This window comes from Mustela putorius, unplaced genomic scaffold (genome assembly GCF_011764305.1).
Source record: "Mustela putorius furo isolate JIRA1106 unplaced genomic scaffold, ASM1176430v1.1 tig00000275_pilon_pilon_pilon, whole genome shotgun sequence".
Classification (NCBI taxonomy): domain Eukaryota; kingdom Metazoa; phylum Chordata; class Mammalia; order Carnivora; family Mustelidae; genus Mustela; species Mustela putorius.
In genome coordinates this window covers 32,256,967-32,277,773 of record NW_025421341.1, presented here as the reverse complement: position 1 = coordinate 32,277,773, position 20,807 = coordinate 32,256,967, and the positions used below count along the sequence as shown (strand labels likewise).

Sequence of the window (20,807 nt, the reverse complement as noted above, 5' to 3'; positions counted from 1 at the left end):
GACTTCAAGGAACTTACTTGAGGTTGAACAACCAATGAGCATGAGAGAGTCTCCAACGCTGGTCCACTGGACTCAGAATTGTGTCTACTACACCCTACCTCCCGTCACTCCGTCAGATGAGAACTGAGAATATGTGTGAAGTAAATAAATGGAAATTGTTCTCATTTTCCAATCATTGTGAGCCCATTTGGGTTTTCTCTTTTAAATTAAAAAAAAAAAAAATTCCGTGAATTACATTGCAGAGTTGAAAGCCCTCCCTCTCTCTTGGGCAGCGGCTTGCATGTAAGAAACTTGATAATTTCATTCTTTGCTAGCACGGACTTTGCCAGTTTCCAAAATGGAATCACCTCTGTCGTCCCCTACAGCAGCCTCGGTGACAGCCATGGGAAGCATTCTTGGTGGAAGCCATGTTAGGGGCATCTGCAGGCTGCAAGAGGTCACTGTCTTGCTAAGCAGAGTTAGAGTGGTGGTTGCCAATCCTCGCTGCACATCAGATCCACGTGGGGAACTTTAAAAACCCTGCCTCTCACGCTGTACCTCGACCATCAAATCAAAATCTCTTGGGATGGGATTTGAGCATCAGGATTTTTTTTTCTTTTTTTTTTTAAGATCCTAAGTGACTCCAGTGCTCAGCCTAGGCAGAGAGTCATTGAGGTAGAGGCTCTGAACTCCTTACCACAGGGAAGGGTGAGCCCTGGTGGCCAGGAGTTCAATGAACTACGTACTTTCATCTGTGACTGTATGTCAAGGTCACCGGGACAGGAAAGAAATTAGAATTTCCTCATGGTGTTCCCTGCAGCTCTATTATGTGGGAAATGGGCCAAAATTAGATTCCTTCTGCAGAGGAGGGAGTCTGTGTCTCATCCCAGAACACCGAATTGCTCTGCAGAAGTGGGAATCATAGCCAGACGACTGTCCCTTCACCTGCCTTGCCCCTTGTCCTTAGACTGCGTGGGGAGTTCGTTGCATTTTGGCAAAATGCTAATTTGATCTTGGAGATTCCAGCTGAGCATCCGTAATGATGCGAAAATGGAGCAGAATCCGAACGCTTGGGTCCGGCTTCCTTATTTTGACCGATCGTGTTTTGCAGCCGTGGAGGGGTCACAGCATTTCCGCGACTAACTTTGCTGGTTGGGGCTGACTTTGCCTGTCTGCACGTCGTAAATGACAAAGGCTCCACCCTGTGAGAGATGATGAACTGAAAATCCAGAAAGTGTCATCATTTTACCTTATTATCAGTAAAGCAATTCATCCTTTCTTGATACACAACATTTCTCCAGACTGGAGTATCTGCTCGGACTTGGGGAAATTCCACCTCATTCCTTCTTCCCCACATGCTTTCTTAATGCAGTGTTCAGAAACATGCAGTATCACAGAAAAACTTGCTTCTGGGCCCTTTCTGTAATATGGAAAACATGATCATGTTCCTGAACTGCGATCTGGTGACCTGTCATCACTTAAACGGCCAATTAACAGCCAACAGATGAGTCATGCCTTTTTCTCTTTTTTATCCACTCATCAGAGATTCCAATAGTGAAGCGACTGTGGGTTTAGGAAAATAAAAATCTTTGTGGGGTGCCTGGGTGGCTCAGTTGGCTAAGCATCTGACTTTTGATTTTGGTCTCAGGTCATTATGTCAGGGTTGTGGGATCGAACCCCATCTGGGCTCCACACTCATCTGCTTGAGATTCTCTCCCTCTGCCCCTCCCCCCACCCAGGCACATGCTCTCGCGCTCTCTCGCTCTCTCTCAAATAAAAATCTTTTTAAAAAAATATTTATGGGGGCACCTGGGTGGCTCAGTTGGTTAAGTGGCTGCCTTTGGCTCAGGTCATGATCTCATAGTCTTGGGATCAAGCCCCGGACCTGGCTCCCTGCTCAACAGGGAAATCTGCTTCTCCCTCTCCCTCTGCCTGCCGCTCTGCCTACTTGTGCTCTCACCCTCTGTCAACTAAATAAAATCTTAAAAAAAAAATAAGAATTTAAAAAGTATTTGTGAAAAAATCAAAGACACACTTTCAACTTATGGTTTCTGAATTTCAGTTGCCCCCAATAATTCCCTCAGATGTTTATATCAATGTGTTTGGTTTATATATTATTTATATAGTGTGTTCATTTTATAATATATAATAGTATATTTATGTAAAATATATTTACTATACTGTCTATTTTAAGAGGTTTACCTGCTAAGTTATTTTCTAATGCACCAGGGTTCATTAAATTAATAAATCATTGTCTTCATAATTTTTAAGATTAGGCCTGCTCAAGAAAAAAAATTTATTAGCAAACTGTGCATCCAAATATGTACATGCAAATAGGTAGAACCTTAAAGGAAGATTTGATTTCAGTTTGAATTAAAAGGGGAAGCTCCTTAGAGTTTAACAAACTTTTAACCTGAAATACTCCCACCAGAATATAGGGTTTCATAACTATGAAAAGGAATAATGATCAAAAATAAGATGATTTTTTAAATGTACCCTCTTACTGAATATTGACTACAGCCTCCCATTTTATTGCTAAAATACAGATTGCTTTTTGCACAGGGAATCATGGATCCCAACACAAGCATTAAACTTCTGTAACATCAGAAGTTACCACAGGATCGCCAGGGTGGTTCAGTCGGTTCAGCGTCTGGCTCCTGATCTCAGCTCAGGTTTTGATCTCAGGGTGGGGTGTTCAAGCTCGCACTGGGCTCCATGCTGGGCATAGAGCCTAGTAATAAAAATGAATGAATGAATGAATGAATGAATGAATGAATGAATATTAGGAAGAAAACAAAGAGGTTGACAAAAACCAGAGTGTCATAAGAAAGTAAGCAGCCAGGACAAAACATCATACAATACTATACTGCTGTGAGCCTGGCACTGTCTGTGGACCAAGGTATATTTCTGAGTCTCCACACGCTGTCATAATCCATAGCCTGGTGGGGCCAGCCTGGGACTGAGAGTCAGCAGGGGATGAAGTACAGTATGAAGCAATGAGAAGTGCTTTGCAACACGGTTTGCATCCAGGTGTCCTCGTGAAAATAAGCTATCAGTTCTTTGCTGGAAGCATGGGAGTCCTGAGAACCCCCTTGCTGTACCCCCACTAGGTCTGGAGTCAATAACTCAAATAACAAGTAATGTAAGTGAGGGCAGGAGGCCAAGTACAGGACCAAAGGGAGGGGTGATGACTATAGAAAACTAGGAGTGTGGGCATAGGGAATCGGAAAGCCATGGCACTGCTCCAGCCCATCTTGGCTGTGTGGGAAACTGCGGGATTCTGTGTTGCCATTGGATTTCTTGGGAATGCTCTTAATTTTTAAATGCTGACAACTGATTCAAAACATCTTTTAAAGATTTTATTTACTTATTTCAGAGAGAGTGAGAGCAGGAGTGGTGGGGAGTGGCAGGCAGAGGGAGAGGGAGAAACAGGTTCCCTGCTGAGCAGGGAGCCCAACAGGGGCTCGATCCCAAGACCCCAGGATCATGACCTGAGCTGATGGCAGACGCCCAACCAACCGAGCCACCCAGGTGCCCCAAAACATCTTTTAAACTATGTTCTGGATAAACAAAATACATCCACAGGCTGAATAAGCCCATAGACCACTAGTTTTCAGACCTACCTGTGCTGTAGACAAGAGAAGGAACTAACTCATTTGTCTGTTTATTTCAGGTCTGCCTTTCTTGAAAACCTAGAACCTTGTGCTCTCCAGCGAAATTACTGAAACCCATCTTTGCATGCTAAAAGCTATTTGCATATAACGCAATGGGGGTTTGGGTTCGTTTTATTTAATAGCCCTACTAATGTTTTATTCTTTGTCTAAACGTGCGGATTTTGGAGGAAAACATGAAAATAAAACGCCATCAGTCAATTCCCTTTCCAATGTCCCACGACAGGACCTTTCATCGGCTTGTTTATTAACACCTGTGGGTGTCGCCGGACCGCAATAATCGGAGGGTTGGTGAACTCGCTGGGCTGGGTACTGAGCGCCTACGCCGCAAACGTGCATTATCTCTTTATTACCTTTGGAGTGACAGCTGGTAAGCATATTGATATTTTTAGCCTTAATTTTAAATATATTTGTTGGGCATTTTGACAATGAATAATTGTGGAGGAAAGAAAGCCATTAAAATCGTTTTCCTTTTTTTTTTTTTTTTAAGATGGTATTTATTTGGGGGGCGCCTGGGTGGCTCAGTGGGTTAAGCCGCTGCCTTCGGCTCGGGTCATGATCTCAGGGTCCTGGGATCGAGTCCCGCATCGGGCTCTCTGCTCAGCAGGGAGCCTGCTTCCTCCTCTCTCTGCCTGCCTCTCCATCTAGTTGTGATTTCTCTCTGTCAATAAAATAAATAAAATCTTAAAAAAAAAAAAAAAAGATGGTATTTATTTGGGAGAGTGTACAAGAGAGCACAATGGGGCGGGAGGGTAGAGAGGGACAGGGAGAAGCAGACTCCCTGCCGAGCAGGGAGCCTGGTGATGCGGCCCCATCCCAGGAACCTGGGATCATGACCTGAGCTGAAGGCAGACACTTAACCCACTGAGCCACCCAAGCGTCCCATATTTTGTCCTTCTTTTCTTCCACTCCACCCCACCATATACTCCAAGAAATACTTTTTAATATAAGATATTAAATATGCCTTACATGTGGAAAAACAACCTAACAAGTGTACTTGGCCTTCCTATTAGAATTTAATTAAATTTTTCATGATTGGTTCCAAGTGCTTGTCTTTTCTCTTATGAGGAATAGGGAAAGGAAAGTAATAATACAGAGGTAGATGAATGGGCTGAATATTAAGAAAACTAATAACATTCTCTCATTTAATAACTACAGAATGGAGCATGAATCATAGAATAATTATTTTCTCATTCAGCCCTATTCAAATGAACTAGCGGCAAAATTCACATATATGTAGACTCTTAAAAAGCAAATCTAGGTCACTGGCTACGAGGCAGCATGGTTTACAAATCCATTCTGCAAAATACATTCCCAGCTATAATTTCCTTTATCAACAGGTAGCAGGAGTCACATAGATAAGAAGAAGTTTCTTACTTGTACAATTGGATTGCCATGAACCAGATCCAGCCCGACTTTCTTTTTGAGTACAGAGCTACTGTCCTAATAATGACACATTGGCAGAAGTGTTGGTATAAGAGGTAAAAGTTAGAATTTGGAAAACTTGCTCCACCCCCACCACTTATTATCTGGTGACTTTGGGCAAATTACTTAACCTACTCATACCTGAGTTTCCCTATCTGCAAAATGGGATCATTAAGAGTGCTTGGTTTACAGGGTTGTTGAAATGATTAGAAGATCATCTGTATAAAGCACTTAGCATGATGCTTGTCACAAAATAGAGTTCTCAGTAAGTGTTAGCTAATACGTAATTGTCATATAGAATGTAACATTCTTATAATGAGCTTAAGGGCATGCTTTATGATAGCAGGAGACGTGAACACACCTGCTCACCAAAAAGTTGGCAAGTTGGTTCTCCGTAATTTACACCGATCCACATCTACACGTAAAGCTCTTCTTTGTCCTTTGAAGCATAGTTTGGAAACCATTGATCTGAAGGACTTGGTAACAGTTCTTCAAGAGTAATTTAAGATGTTTCCCGTGAATGTTTTAGAAACTTTCCCCCAAGCACTCCAATGCATAGAGTCCACACAGGGGTTTTCATACTAAAGGTGAGGAAATGAACACTCCTGCTGAGCCTACAGAGCCACACTGGGGTCCCTGCACAGACCCCTGGCACCCCGTGAATGGGATGTGGTAGTGGTTGATTATACAGACTGACTTGATCCTACAAACTGGGACTTGAGATTAAGTCTCATCATTTAAACATTCCTATGATTAAGTCTCATCATTTACACATTCTTTTGTTTACATGAACTTTATATTGACCTGCAATTAATATTGTTTCCATATTCTTCTTTTAATTTTTTAAAGTTTTTAAATTAAATTTTTTTAAAAGAATATTGTTTCCATATTACTTTTTTATTCTTTTTTCTTAAGATTTTATTTATTTATTTGTCAGCGAGAAAGAGAGCACAAGTGGGGGTAGCAGCAGGCAGAGGCAGAGGGAGAAGCAGGCTCCCCGCTGAGCAGGGAGCCCAATGTGGGTCTCGATCCCAGGACCTGGGGATCATGACCTGAGTGGAAGGCAGATGCTTAACCGACTGAGCCACCTAGGTGTCCCATTTTTTTGTTTCCATATTCATTCACTTATATATTTAACAAATATTTCTGGACCCAAGAACATAGGAGAAAAATCAGAGGGCTGGTGAAAGGAAAGTGTGTCTTTAGACAGTCTCTTGCTTCCCACTTTTTATACCCGAAAAACCCAAAGAAATTCTCAGAAAATAAATGTATCCACCTCCCACACAAACATATATCTAACTATATGTAACTGGGATATCCAGCTAAATCAGTTAGCTTATACAGACAAAATCCTGAGCTGTCATTAGGGAGGCATATGGAAACTGATTGGCAATCTAGCCCCTATTTAATAGAAAAGAAAGATGGGAAGGTCTTTAAAAAGCAAGTGCTTAAGAGATATATTTCACTGTACAATTTGCATTTGGGGAAAAAAAAAAAACTTTTTTGATATCCTTCTTCCTTCCAAAAAGCATTTGAGACAGTTTTGTTTGTATCTCTCTCTCTCTCTCTCTCTCTCTCTCTTTTTAACACCTAGACAATTAAAACTATGTAGGAGTATCCTTCTATTAAGCAGGAAAAGAATGTCTGTTTGAGCACAGGAAGTCTGGACTGAATTTCTTCAGCCTTAGCAGAGCTCCATTTTCTTAACCCTGTCTTCTGAAGACATATTTTCTCCCATCCACATTGACCCAAGATCACAGGATTTTTTTTTTTCTCTCTCCATCTGGACCTCTTTCCTCCACTTGACCGGGAGGGCTATGGTGAAGAATTGTTCTAGCACCCTGCCCAGGGCTAGACATTAATGGGGCCTTGACTGACCACTTGGCTAAAACCCATATCCCCAAGGCCTGTCCTTTAAGCTCATGGAATAATTGTGCCCATAACAGACAGCAAAACCACATGAGGAAGGGGATTCTGTCAAGGGCATGAATAGTGTAACAGGGAAATAGATACTTATAACATGAGGCATGGATTTCTTTTTTCCTCACACAGGGGAGCATCCATTATTCACACTAAGTTAGAATGAGTGCTGCTTTTAGGCTTGGGTACCTCAGTTCTCTTTCTATTAATCTTTTTATTCTGCTGTTGTTTAGAAATCCATAACCACATTAAATTTAGGATGTTGGTCATTGTCAGTAACAAAGCAAGATTTTTAAAAATTAAACTTATCTTATGCTCTCAGCAAAATCCAGATGACAAATTTCACAGACAAATGACCCAGTTTTGTCAACAAATTTCAAGAAAAAAGAGAGTTAAATTTCAAGAAAAAAAATATTTACAGAGGATTAAGATTCAATAGGGGCAACTGGGTGGGCCTTATTTGGATCATGATTAAAGAGACGGGTTTTTTAAGAATACAGTCATTTATGAGACAATTTGAAATATGAACACCTTCTAGATATTTCATGATATCAAGGAATTGTTCATTTTATCAGTTAAGATATAATAATTATGCAGGCGCCTGGGTGGCTCAGTGGGTTAATCCTCTGCCTTCAGCTCAGGTCACGATCTCAGAGTCCTGGGATTGAGTCCCACATCAGGCCGGCAGGAAGTCTGCTTCCTCCTCTTTCTCTGCCTACTTGTGATCTCTGCCTGTCAAATAAATAAATAAAATCTTAAAAAAAAAAAAAAAGATATAATGATTATGCTGGTTAAAGAATTCTTCTATTAGAGATTTATACTAAAATATTTGCACTTGAAATGATGTACATGAGATTTGCTTTACAATTGGAGGAAAGAGTATGTTTATGGGCTATTAAATACTTTTCTCTGCCTCTTTAGATATTAGGAAATGAGAAATTCTGGTTTTTTGTGGACATAAACATCATAAAATTAATCCAGAGTTCAGTTCAGTTCTGTTTTCTTGATGCTTATTTCTCCCATAATGCAAGTAATTATTATTACCCTCACTGAGGCTTGCAAAGGGGCTTGGGGACCTGACCCCACCTCTACTGGAAATCACTTAGAAGCTTAATTGTTCTCAAAACAAGGGTATCCACCCTCACGACTGGTTGAGGATCATTGACTTCTGACAGTTGCTATAAATATCACTGCTTTCAAGTAAATAAAGGAGGTGGGTTGCTTCTGGAGGTTTCTTTTAGAAATTCAGGTTGAAGTAAAATCCTTCTTCAAAATCCTATGGGCCAGGGGTGGGGGGAGGGCTATGAGCGGTTTAGAGGGGGAGGCAGTGAGCAGCGGATAAGGAACAGGCTGGGCAGTGGGGTCTGAATTCCGCCCAGGATTCTCCAGTTTCTTGCAGCAGGGTCTTGGGAAAGTAACTTAACTCCTCATGAGGTTCAAAAGAAGGGCATAGGGATGCCTGGCTGGCTCAGTCTGAAAAGCATGCAACTCTTGATCTGTGGTTTGTGATTTCAAGCCCCACGTTGGGTGTAGAGATTACTTAAATAAATAAAACTTAAAAAAAAAAAAAAAGGTAGACCCACAGCTAACTTCCTGTTATTGTGAAAACCCAATTACATAAGCCTATGAAGCAAGTAGCCCAATATTGGTCCTCAATTAATGGTAATGACTTTTATAGTTGTATATATGATCGTTCTGGTCTATTTTTAAAATCAAGTATTTCTGAAACTATTCAATGATAATGAACTGAGGAGGCTTCGGCTCTGGGAAACAAGATTGGTCAAAGTCTCTTTTGTACTCTCATGCTGCCGTTCTGTTGACAGGAAGTCTTAAGTATTAGAACCATATGGCCGTATGATCACTGAAGTGGGTCTCAGGGTTTACCTCTGTCTGTACCTAGAAGTTGAGAATGCAACCCACAACCTCTTGGCCCGCATTTTATATTATTTTATTTCATTTCATTTTTTAAAATAGGTTTCTTTTTTTTAGAGCAGTTTTAGGTTCACAGCAAAATTGAGCAAAAAGTACAGAGTTTTGTTATGTCCCCTGCCCCCAACGCCCACAGTCTCCCCCACTAGCCTTTTAATTTTGTCAACGGAAATTACAAACTGTTCCAATTTTCTAAGAAAGATACAAGTGAAAATCAGAGCTGCCAATTAGCATTAGGTGGTTCTGACATCCAGTCACTGTGTATATTTCTAGGTACCTTACTTTTATTCTTCCTATTAATTTGTGAACAAATGAACCCATTCCTGAGGCTTCTGCAAATTGCCCGGAATTCCTCCTCTCCATCCGCTGGTACAAAAATACTTTCCTGGGCACTTAAGGCAATTAGCACGGACAGCAGGGCCCCAACATCCGTTCATTCTTCCATTCATCTACTTTCTCATCCGTTCATTCATTCTGATATTCTGATGTGAGGGTGCTGGCTTATTTTATTATTGGAGGAGCCCATGCTGGAGGGAGATGATGGGCTGGAAGCTTCCGTGAATGACCCTAACTGTGCTTACCCACTGCTGCTTTTTTACCAACGTTATTTTTCTGTGTGATTAAAAAAAGAAAAAGAAGAAAGAAAGAAATAGCACAGGGACAAATATAATGAATGGCAGATGACCTCTACATGCTGCAAATGCCGGATATGGCCATTTAATGTTGTGCTGTTTGCTTTTTCTTCCCATCCAACCCGCGCAGGCTTTGGAAGCGGGATGGCCTACCTGCCGGCGGTGGTCATGGTGGGGAGGTACTTCCAGAAGAGACGCGCCCTCGCCCAGGGCCTCAGCACCACCGGGACAGGGTTCGGCACCTTCCTCATGACGGTTTTGCTCAAGTACCTGTGCGCGGAGTACGGATGGCGGAATGCCATGTTCATCCAAGGCGCCGTGTCCTTAAACTTGTGTGTCTGCGGGGCGCTCATGAGGCCCCTCTCTCCGGGGAAAGACCCGAACGACCCAGGAGGGAAAGATCCGCGGGTCGTGCTGGCTCACTCCCCTGGATCTAGGTCCAGTGGGCCGCTGGGCGGAGCGGGAGAGAAGGGTGGCGGGCCCGGGAACGAGGAGACCGGCGGTGATGCCCCGGCCCGGGCGAGCCAGGAGAAGGCGGGGCACAGACAGACCACCTGCGCCTTCGGGGTTCTGAAGACGGCCGGCCGGCTGACCGTGAGAGTCCGGAAGGGCTTCCGGGACTGGTACTCCGGCTACTTCGGGGCGGCCTCACTCTTTACCAATCGGATGTTCGTCGCCTTTATTTTCTGGGCTCTGTTTGCCTACAGCAGCTTCGTCATCCCTTTCATCCACCTCCCGGAAATCGTCAATTTGTATAATTTATCGGAGCAAAATGATGTTTTCCCTCTGACTTCAATTATAGCAATAGTGCATATCTTTGCCAAAGTGATCCTGGGCGTTGTGGCCGACTTACCTTGCATCAGCGTTTGGAATGTCTTCCTGATGGCCAACTTCACCCTTGTGCTCAGTATTTTTATTCTGCCCCTGATGCACACGTACGCTGGCCTGGCCGTCATCTGCGCGCTGATAGGCTTTTCCAGCGGTTATTTCTCCCTCATGCCCGTAGTGACTGAAGACTTGGTGGGGATTGAGCACCTGGCGAACGCCTACGGCATCATCATCTGTGCCAATGGCATCTCCGCGCTGCTGGGACCACCTTTCGCAGGTAAACCACGCAAGGTTTTAAGAGCATAAGTACACGTGGAGAGCGAGGCTGCGTTCTCATTCATATTTTGAAGTCCAAGATAAATAAGAAAGAAGTTCCCATTTCTGTATATGCTCTTTTTTGTTTCCATTCCAGTCCCCCAACTTCTCATTTGTAAATGTTAGCAAGGTAATGGTCATTCTTTCAAGCAGAATGTACAGGAACGTTTGGTCTCTATCTCCAAGGGAAGTTGGCCAGGCTGGTAAAGTGGGCAGTGGAATAGTGCAGAACCCCTGCCCCAGTCAGGAGGAGGCAGCTTCTACCCAACTTTAGCTGATTTCTGTCACCAAGAAACATGGAAAATTATTACCAAATCCTCTATTTGTTACCCTCCCCAGCCAAGAAAAACTAGGAACTCTGGGCTCTTCGGTGACCATTTCTAGATTTTTTAAATTTAATTTAATTTATTTTATTTTATTTTTAATTGAATATAGTTGACATACATTACATTAGTTTCAGGTGTACCATAGGGGTTCAACAATCATGTGCATAATGAATTGCTCACCATGACAGTTTCAGATCTTTAAAACACTGTGTGTGGGTCCCACACAACACATCTATGAGCTGGATCTAGCCCCATAGGAGTTTCTTGCCTCTGCTATCATCATTGCCACAAACTTAGCGGCTTAAAATAATACATATTTATAATCTTATAGTTCTAGGGGTTAGGAGGCTAAGTTAGATCACAATGGGTTAAAATCGAGGTGTCCACAGAACTGCGTTCTTTCTGAAGGGTCTATGAAGGATTTCTTTCCTTCTTTCTTTCTTTGTTTTTTTGTTTTTTGTTTTGTTTTGCCTTTTCAGCTTCTAGAGACTGCCTGCATCTGGGGTTCCTAGCCTCTTCCAGCCTCTTCTAAGCCAGTGATGCAGCAGTAGTCACAGACCTCTCTCTGATTTTGATTCTCTGCCTTCTTCTTTCATTGACAAAGAAGCCCGGGTTGCACTGGGTCTGCAGGACAACCGTGATAACCCCCATCACATCACATCTGCAGAGTCTCTTTTGCCACCTAACGTAACCTTCACGGGTTTCGGGGATTAGGACATGAGCAGCTGGAGAGGGTTGGGGCATTCTGCCCACCAGAGGCCCAGAGCCTGCCAGGTGACCACAGCCGGGACAAGCTCTCTCATAAGTGTTCACCCCACTGGCAGAAGGCTTGTTTCAACACATCTATTTTGAAGTGCCCCGCAGAATTTGATGTTCAAGACATCATGGTTTTTTGTCTATACAGCTGACAACTTGACAGCTGGCTGACTAAAGTCTTAAGAACCAAGGTGCATTTTAGGAAACCCAATAGCCACCTATGGGGGCCCCTCCTGGGCTAAGTTGCTCCTGTTCTCTGCCTGTGCACAGAGACGCAGGCTCAGAATTTCTAGGTGAGAGTGAATAACTACAGCCGTGCAGCAAATTATATTGGCAGCTATAAAGTCAGAATTTGTTCAGCAATTGCGTGTAGAATTCTATCTCAGGGATACATTTGGCTATAGGACAACATCCCACCAATGGTAGCTTAAACAGAGATTTAATTGTGTCACATAATCCAAGATCTATATTCAGAGATACTGGATGGTTTTGGGACAGTGTCTCCAAGACCTTCCTGGCCTTTTCCTCATGCTAGTTGCCTCATGGCCACACAATGGCTGCTAAAGCTCCAGCCCCTACATCTTCATTTATACCAAAGAGGAAAATGGGAAGAAAGGCTAAGTTGCAGCCAACTTCCATTTTCATCTGATTGGCTAGAACTGCATCATACAGCTAGTCCAAGCTTCAAGGGGAACTGTATTTAGCTTCCTAGCCTCTGTACTAAAGGGAGGAAAAGAGAAAAGAATGGAGATTGGGGGTTGGTCAGGCAACCAATGGTACCTTCCAGAAATGTTAAACTGAAATATCAAGGGGATGCAGACATTACCAGTGGCTCATCTACTCTCTTCTTAAGCTATATTGTCTGTGGGAATGGAATCTGTCACTGATGGTTCTTTTCATGATCCAGGCGTACTTTCTGCTTCTAACAGTCCGTCTGGGGTTATTTTTACACTGATCTACCCGATTTCAGTAGCAACATCACAACACAGCTGTGAGGTGCAGCTTAAGCAATTCAAGATCCGTGTTCATTAAAGTACCAAAGTTGGCCATCATGGCTTCCTTATCTCATTCCCATGTCACATCCTTCTCACTGAATAGCATTTCAGTGCACTTTTTTGGAGTGGAAAAGAAGGGAATTCGAATAAGAAGCAGGGGGGCACCTGGGTGGCTCAGTGGGTTAAAGCCTCTGCCTTCAGCTCAGGTCATGATCTCAGGGTCCCGGGATCGAGCCCCACTTTGGGCTCTCTGCTCAGCAGGGAGCCTGCTTCTTCCTCTCTCTCTCTCTGCCTGCCTCTCTGCCTACTTGTGATCTCTCTCTGTCAAATAAATAAAATCTTAAAAAAAAAAAAAAAAAGAATAAGAAGCAGGGAGTTATCGCCAAACCCCCCGTCATCAGTCAGGGGTACTGCCTGCTTAAGGTTCCTCCCTAGAAGTGGATCTGGAGCTGAATGTCATCCACTGTGGAGGGTAGAAACCATTGTATTAATGGTGAGGAACCGTCTATGAATGGTGTCAGAGGCTACCATGAGGATTTGAAGATCAGTGCTGTGTTATGTGTCTTTAAGCCAGCAACCTCAGAGTTGCTGAAATTTGTGTCTTTCTCCTCCTTGCACTGAAGTCATGAGCTGGAAGAATGCTCAAGAGCATCATTGCCTGACTGCGCTGCATTTAATTCATTGACTTTCCAGACCAAGGAGCCAACGTTGCCATGAGATCAGGTCCGGCCTTTTACGCCTTATAGTTCAGAAGTGACTTACAGTATGAGTGACCAAATTACCACATTACATTCTTGCTAGAAATTCAAAATGGGCTAGGAATTATTACTTGCAAGGTTTGCTACAGGGGAAATTATTGTTCACATTACCTTTTTCTTTTCTAATGGGTTCAGAAATGAATGTGTTTTCCATTTTTCAAAGTGGCTTCTACTGACATTAAGAAATCTGGCACCATTTACCAGCGTGTTAGACAATCACAGAGTTCCATTTAAGTGAAGAATATACAATCAGATAGTGAAACAGACATTGCAGCTGTGTCATTTAGCAACATGAACTTCTTGATCTAATTCATTTATAATATTGTTTGGCATTCCGTTCCTCTCCTGTAAAGATGTAATAATAGTGCCTACTTTTCTAGATGTTTCCAGTGTAAAATATAGCAAAACGTGGCCACCGGATTTGACTAAGAATCTGCACATACCTCCTCTCTTTGCCTAAAATGTAACAGCCTAGCAACAATTTGCAGTGTTTTCCATCAAAGGCTGGGAAGACCTATTTAATAAATAAGAAAAACAGCCATCATTCCTCATTTGACAGACTCAAAGGAAAAGTAAATGCGATGTAATAGGGAACCAGATTTTTCTTGGAAGCTGTTGATTTGAATTGATGGTTGGATCGGGGCTGCCAAGGATGCCAGGCTCTGAACCAAGGAATCGAGATCAGATCTGTAGGGAGAAGTGGTGAAGGATGAATGAGGTGGGCAGCTTGTCAGAAATATCGTTTCTCCGAAGACATATCCATGCGTGCTGAGGATCAAAGCACAGAGTGAAGTCGTCTCTCCTGACCTGCTTTGCCTCTGACCCAGGAATGGAATCAATTCAAACTGGCAGAAATGCTAAAATGGGCGCCAAAGAAAAAGGGCAGGATCCAGAGTCTTTTAAAAATAAATCTGAGGGACGCCTGGGTGGCTCAGTGGGTTAAAGCCTCTGCCTTCAGCTCAGGTCATGATCCCAGGGTCCTGGGATCGAGCCTACATCGGGCTCTCTGCTCAGCAGGGAGCCTGCTTCCTTCCTCTCTCTCTGCCTGCTTCTCTGCCTACTTGTGATCTCTGTCAAATAAATAAATGAAAATAAAATCTTTAAAAAAAAGGGGGGGGGGCGCATGGGTGGCTCAGTGGTTTGGGCTGCTGCCTTTGGCTTGGGTCATGATCTCAGGGTCCTGGGATCGAGCCCCATATCGGGCTCCCTGCTCTGCAGGAAGCCTGCTTCCCTCTCTCTCTCTCTCTCTCTGCCTGCCTCTCTGCCTACTTGTGATCTGTGTCTGTCAAATAAATAAATAAAATCTTTAAAAAATAAATAAATAAATAAAATCTTTAAAAATAAAGAATAAATAAATAAATAAATCTGAAAGGTAGACTAGAGAAACCTATGGGGTTAATTTAACATAAAATTTAGGATTATTCCCCACCCCCATCCTTTACTATGAAATTGTTTGGTCAAGTCCTTTTTTGAAAAAAGGACACATGAGTTACTGAGACACCCTTTTTCAAACATTTATACGGTTAGAGGAAAGAAAATATTTTAAAACATAATGAACTCAGTTAACAACTGTAATAAAGTATAATATACTTAGGATATTCTAAAGTCTGCAGAGACAAGAGGGGAGAGATGGAGCGGAGGAAGGGCAAGCTAGGTTGTGCTGAGAGTGATGGTGTTTTTACATAAGGGGGAACTGTGTATGTACAGACAAGGAGCCAAGAGAAAACGTGTTTGAAACTCTAAAATCTTGTGACTTGTGCTCATGGTTAAGCTGGGGGCTTCAGGGGAAAGAGGTAAGGGCCACTCCACAGACCCCTAGAACCTATATTCAACCACTTCAAACAAAAAAAGTCAATAAACACTCTGAACTAAGTACAAATTAATTTTCCAATCAGGTAAGACTTTGTCCTATTTCTGGGATCCGTGTTCAGCAGATGGATAGTTCTGCTCATTCCAGCTGTCAGTGTTCGTGATGTATAGGATCGTTTATTCTGTCACTCGATCATAAGAAAAGCACAGATTCTGGGCACCTGGGTGGCTCAGCCGGTTAAGTGTCTGCCTCCAGCTCAGGTCATGATCCCAGGGTTCTGGGATCAAGCTAAGCAGGGAGCCTGCTTCTCCCTCTCTCTCTGGTCCTCCACCCCCACTGCTGTGGTCTCTCAATCTTGCTCTGCTCTCTCTCTCAAATAAATAAAATCTTTAAAAAAAAAATAAAAACAGTTTTAACTGTTGCAGTGACAAGATTGGCTTTCATAGGGGATGAGTGGAGTATGAGAACCTCGTTTGTATTTACTGATTGTTTTTAATGGTAGCTTCTAGATAATCCCACCCCACGCTCTGCTTGGAAGGCAGCTATGCTCACCACTATACCACCAACGCTGCACCCACGCTCTGCTTGTAGACACAGACCTTGCTGCATTATCTGCCCGTAGACTGGCTCGTCCTGGTAATTCATAGCGGAGCGGGATGGTCACATGGTGCCTCTGACTGAAGCTAGGTGTGTTCCTGCTCAGACGTCAGTGTCTCAGTGCCTTTCCCATTCAGTTCTGAATGGGAAAAAAAAAAAAAGCCAGGGTCTTTGCTTTTTGGATTAGATGGTTCATCTCCCTTGTTCTTCTTGTCTCAAATCAGAGATTGGGAAAAACTGATAGAGCCTTTTACTAAAGTTCCATCTCAGGAGTCAGGTGTTTTCTTCGTTTGTGTGTCTCAAACAACACTCTCAGAAAAGTTGGTTAACTTTTTTTTTTTTTAAGATTTTATTTATTTATTTGACAGAGAGAAATCACAAGTAGGCAGAGAGGCAGGCAGAGAGAGATAGAGAGGAGGAAGCAGGCAGAGAGCCCGATGCGGGACTCGATCCCAGGACCCCTGAGATCATGACCTGAGCCAAAGGCAGCGGCTTAACCACTGAGCCACCCAGGCGCCCAAAGTTGGTTAACTTTTAAAGGAGATCTGGAGTCTACAGATTTGAGTGGTTACAATATATAAATATTTCAGGCTGTCCAGTGTTTTTCTTTATGACTACTTTGACTCACCCCGGCACATTAATTATGCACGAGACCCAATAAAACAAAGATGACACACAATTGCCAGGAAGTCAGACCAAAAAGCAGTGGCTTTCCTGTAGCGATTTGCTAAGGGAAGGTTGAGTTGCATTTATGCGTTCGTTTGCCTGTTGGATATTTTTTAAAAGATGTTATTTGAAAAGTGGTCATGGAATGCAACGTTTGGTCCTTAAATCCTTCCTATTTTCCTTGTATCTTTGCTAATGAATATACTTGTTGATATGAACAAAAGTGAATGTTCAAAATTTACATTTTTACCGTAAATGAAATTCCTGTGCATAGCTTAATCCTCTCAGTTCACATGGTTTGGCTGCATGGGGACTCTGACCTGTGACTGATTCTTTGATTTAATCGCTGAAACCTAATCACATTTCATAGTTTCTGAGGCTTTTCTTTCACATTTTAACATCTCTGAAATTGGAATGCATTTTACAAAGTCCCAGGAAAACATGGAGTCATATTTTCATTGACAAGGACATCTCTTTCTTTTTTTTTTTTTTTTTAGGACATCTCTTTCTTATTGCTACAGAAGATAATGATGCATCATGCAATTCATGATATCTTGGAATCCATGAAATATAATCATTTTTTCCAGAGTGCCTAATAAGATTATTATATGAAAGTTTTAGATTATAGTATTAAAACCTGATCATTCAGTCAGCACTGAAGGCTCTATCCTTGACAATGTAAAGTTCTTTGTATATAGAAATATTAAAAGTTTCATAGCTGTAAATATGAATTTTGTAAAACATAGAAAATTTTATTCTTTCTAGAACTGATGTTTACTCTCAAGTATCCCACAGGGAATGTAAGTTCAAATGTCTTCTACTCAGCTTCTTTTGATATACCCTAGAAACTTCTTCAGATGAGTTTTGAAGGTTTGAGAAAAGATCTGTGGTTATATTTGTGAAAAAAGAAAATCATTAGGTTCACTTTTCCCTGCTGGCTTTGTGCCGGCCTGAGAGACTCTGAAGTCTGCCAACCAGATCCTCCCAAGGGTCAGCCAGCTCCTGTTTCCCTGCCTTAAGCACTTTGTAAGGTACTCTAGCAACTTGGGAGAAAAATGCCTGCCATTCTCAGGCACTGCGAAACTCTGGCTTATGTAGACTGGGCTAAAAAATGGCAAACTGATATATTTGGGGGATGACATGACATAGAAATAAATTCCTATAGAAATATTTATAGTCACAATAATTGGATTCCAACTAGGTTACACTGAATATATTCCTTTTTGTTTTGCAGGCTGGATCTATGACATCACAGAAAAATATGATTTTTCCTTCTATATTTGTGGCCTACTTTACATGGTAGGGATACTCTTTCTACTCGTTCAACCGTGTATTCAAATGATAGAACAATCCAGAAAAAAATACATGGATGGTGCACATGTGTAGCGTCATGTTCTGTTTCCTGTAAGATTTCTTTGGGGGACCCATGCCTACCACACATGGTTGCTGTGAGGAGCCCATGACATCGTTGGGAAATGCCTGTCTGGTAGTCAGCACTGTCATTTGTAAATGCCTTGGACTTCATTTGAAAGCAGCACTGCCTTTCCGTTTGGGGAGAAACAATGTCAGAAGGGATGAAAGATGATGTACATTTTAAAGATGACAACGTCCTTCAAGACGGCCTATTAAATAATTGGTAGAAAAGCCCTTACAAAATCTATTCTGTCTCATCATCCAGTGGGACTAAGGTTTTTAGAAACAGCTTCTGAAACAAAGACAAGGAATAAAGTCTTGTCAACTCATCTATTCTTTGTACAGTGAAAATAAATTCTCTAAGTGCTTCTGGAAAGCTTACAGGTAAATGGGTTTCAAGCACAAGAATCTGATTGGCCTTCAGAACTTATTACAGGGAGCTGTTGATCTACTAGGGAAAAGCAAAGGCAGGCTCCAATTTCACAGGTGATACATTTAGTACAATGAAAGAAACATAGTTTATATTTTTATGAAAGAATTCTGCAGCTAGGGAGTATAGTTTTTCAACCCTCCTCTAAGAAAAGCATCTGTCCTCAATTCTAGTTTAGTACTAATTAGTTATAAACTGAATCTTAATTCAAAACCTAGATAAATAATAATAATTTCCTTAGCAAAAAGTCATATTTTTCACACAAACATTGAATCAAGGGCTAGGAGTCAAGCACTTTCATTTGTATCATTAACCTCTTCATTTATGAGCATAATCGGGGGTTACACAATTTTTTTCTGAGTTTCTCCTGCATAGTAAAACAGAGACAAAACTGCTGGTTGTATATTGGCAGTTAAATCATCTTGGAAGTGTGTTACTGATCCAAAATGTGAGACTATCAAGTCGTGAGGGTCAGAAATGGAATGCCCTTGGTCTAGACCTCTGTGCACCTAACGCTGGAGTAGGTGGTAACTGACAGCACTTCTCCAGGGCCTCTTGTCATATAGACCATACATTTGTCTGAGCTCGACACGGTTTTGAAAATTGGTCTCTTGACTCATTTCATACACAACATAACTGTACTCTGTGACATCCGATGATGTTCTTCCTTTATCTGAGATCTCTATTTTTCTAAGCCAAACTGCAGAATGTTCTTCCCCAGAATCATTTGGAAATTTCTGGCTGCCTTACTTGTTTACACACATTTTAGAACTATTTCAATTTCTACTCACAATTTGTGCATCACATACACACAGATCCTTTCATATCATTGCCAACGTCTTGGGTCAAATTTATCTAAAGTGAGCACAGACCATTCTCAATTATCCTTGGTAATTAGAGACAAGAATAATCCTAACAATTGGAATCACAGAGTGTTACCCCAAGCTTTGTTTTAGCCAGCAGTTTCAGACTTAACCTCCACTGAACGCTTTAGAGCTGTTGACAAGGAATTACAGGGACAAGCTTCCTTTTTCTTCCATCTCCATTATTTCCTGCTCTCATGTCTAGTGGGAAGGGTTTGTATAATCAAAGGGACCACCAAAATCCCAATAATAATAAAAGGCAGCTAATAGAAAGGAGAAACAAAAGCATGATTAGTGTACACACTCAATATTACCTCTAATAACTCAAGAACCGCCTGTAAATTGTTATAGGTAATAAATTGCATGTCATCCTCTGTTTGGTTCAACACAATGATCTATTTGTTATCATCACAGCTTTGGCTGCTGTTTAAGAATCCAGCTGTCTATTTTGATAAAGGTACTCTTAAATCCTGCGACAATGCTGTCTCTCTATATATATTTACTGTAAACTCAGATAATGAGATTGAGAAAACACGTGTGTTTTAAAACTGACTACATGACTTCCATGACTTTCATTTTCAGACAACACCAAATGAAGTATTTTCAATGGTGCTCTAGTCAATGCATTCTGATGTTCATGCTGCCGGCTGTGCATCTTAAACAGGAATTTTTTTTTCTAGTTCCCTGGCTTTCGTTATACCGAAGTGAGATCTGCAATTTATACAGGTGTTCGTTGACTCTGCATTGATGGAATAGTGATTTCTACCGAATCAGAAGTTCCTATTTTACAAAAACAGTAAAACCTGCTTGCAGTATTCATGTTGACAACAGAATAAAAGAGAATGCTCTGAGGAATTACAGCAAATATATGCATACTGCCTGTTTAAACTATGTTATTCTTTACAGTTCTTTGACGATATTATTAAGGGTTAGTTGTATATTTATCCTGTGTGCTTTATCGTGTTCTCCTCATGTATCTAAGTCATTTTTATTTACATATGATGAAATAAATTTTGTCCTCTTTAAAGATGGTCAGTGTGTTTTTCTGGAAAATCTCTATTTTCTTGGCTTTAAGTGGGGAAAGTCCTAAGACATAACTGATGTTTATCTGTGTGGTTCTTTCCGCTGGAACAGTTTTTCTCTAAATGTGGTCATAGAACCACCTGGAGAGGATCCCATAGGGTGGTTGTTAGAAGTGCTAAGTGCAGCAATTAAATTTGAAATGTACACACCTTTTAATCCAGCAATTGCATTTCTAAAATTTTTCCCTACATATAAACAGAGACAAATGAACAAAGATTCTTAGATTTGTTGTTTGTTATTTAAAAAAGAAAAACTGGAAACAATTTAAATGTCCAACAATGGGGAACTATAAAATAAAATATGGTAGTTATGCAACTATTTTTTTTTTTAAGGACTCATCTAGGGCACCTGGGTGGCTTAGTCAGTTAAGCATCAGTCATCGGCTCAGGTCATGATCTCAGGGTTCTGGGG

General features: G+C 41.6%; 1 protein-coding gene across 5 annotated transcripts in view; it reads left to right on the top strand.

Moving 5' to 3' along the window:
* SLC16A14 (solute carrier family 16 member 14) overlaps window positions 1–20,363 on the top strand; it is a 30,066-nt gene extending 9,703 nt beyond the window's left edge. For 3 of the 5 annotated variants that reach the window (XM_004773430.3, XM_045078847.1, XM_045078850.1), the window contains 3 exons: window positions 3,877–4,020; window positions 9,687–10,661; window positions 17,842–18,349. In XM_004773430.3, the coding sequence (XP_004773487.1) occupies window positions 3,877–4,020; window positions 9,687–10,661; window positions 17,842–17,993 (1,271 nt within the window). In that variant the 3' untranslated portion in view covers window positions 17,994–18,349. Of the gene's footprint in view, window positions 1–3,876; window positions 4,021–9,686; window positions 10,662–17,372; window positions 17,408–17,841; window positions 18,350–19,993 lie in introns of those variants that run through there. The other 2 variants (XM_045078848.1, XM_045078849.1) reach the window with 2 other exon arrangements.
* The last annotated feature ends 444 nt before the right edge of the window (window positions 20,364–20,807 follow it).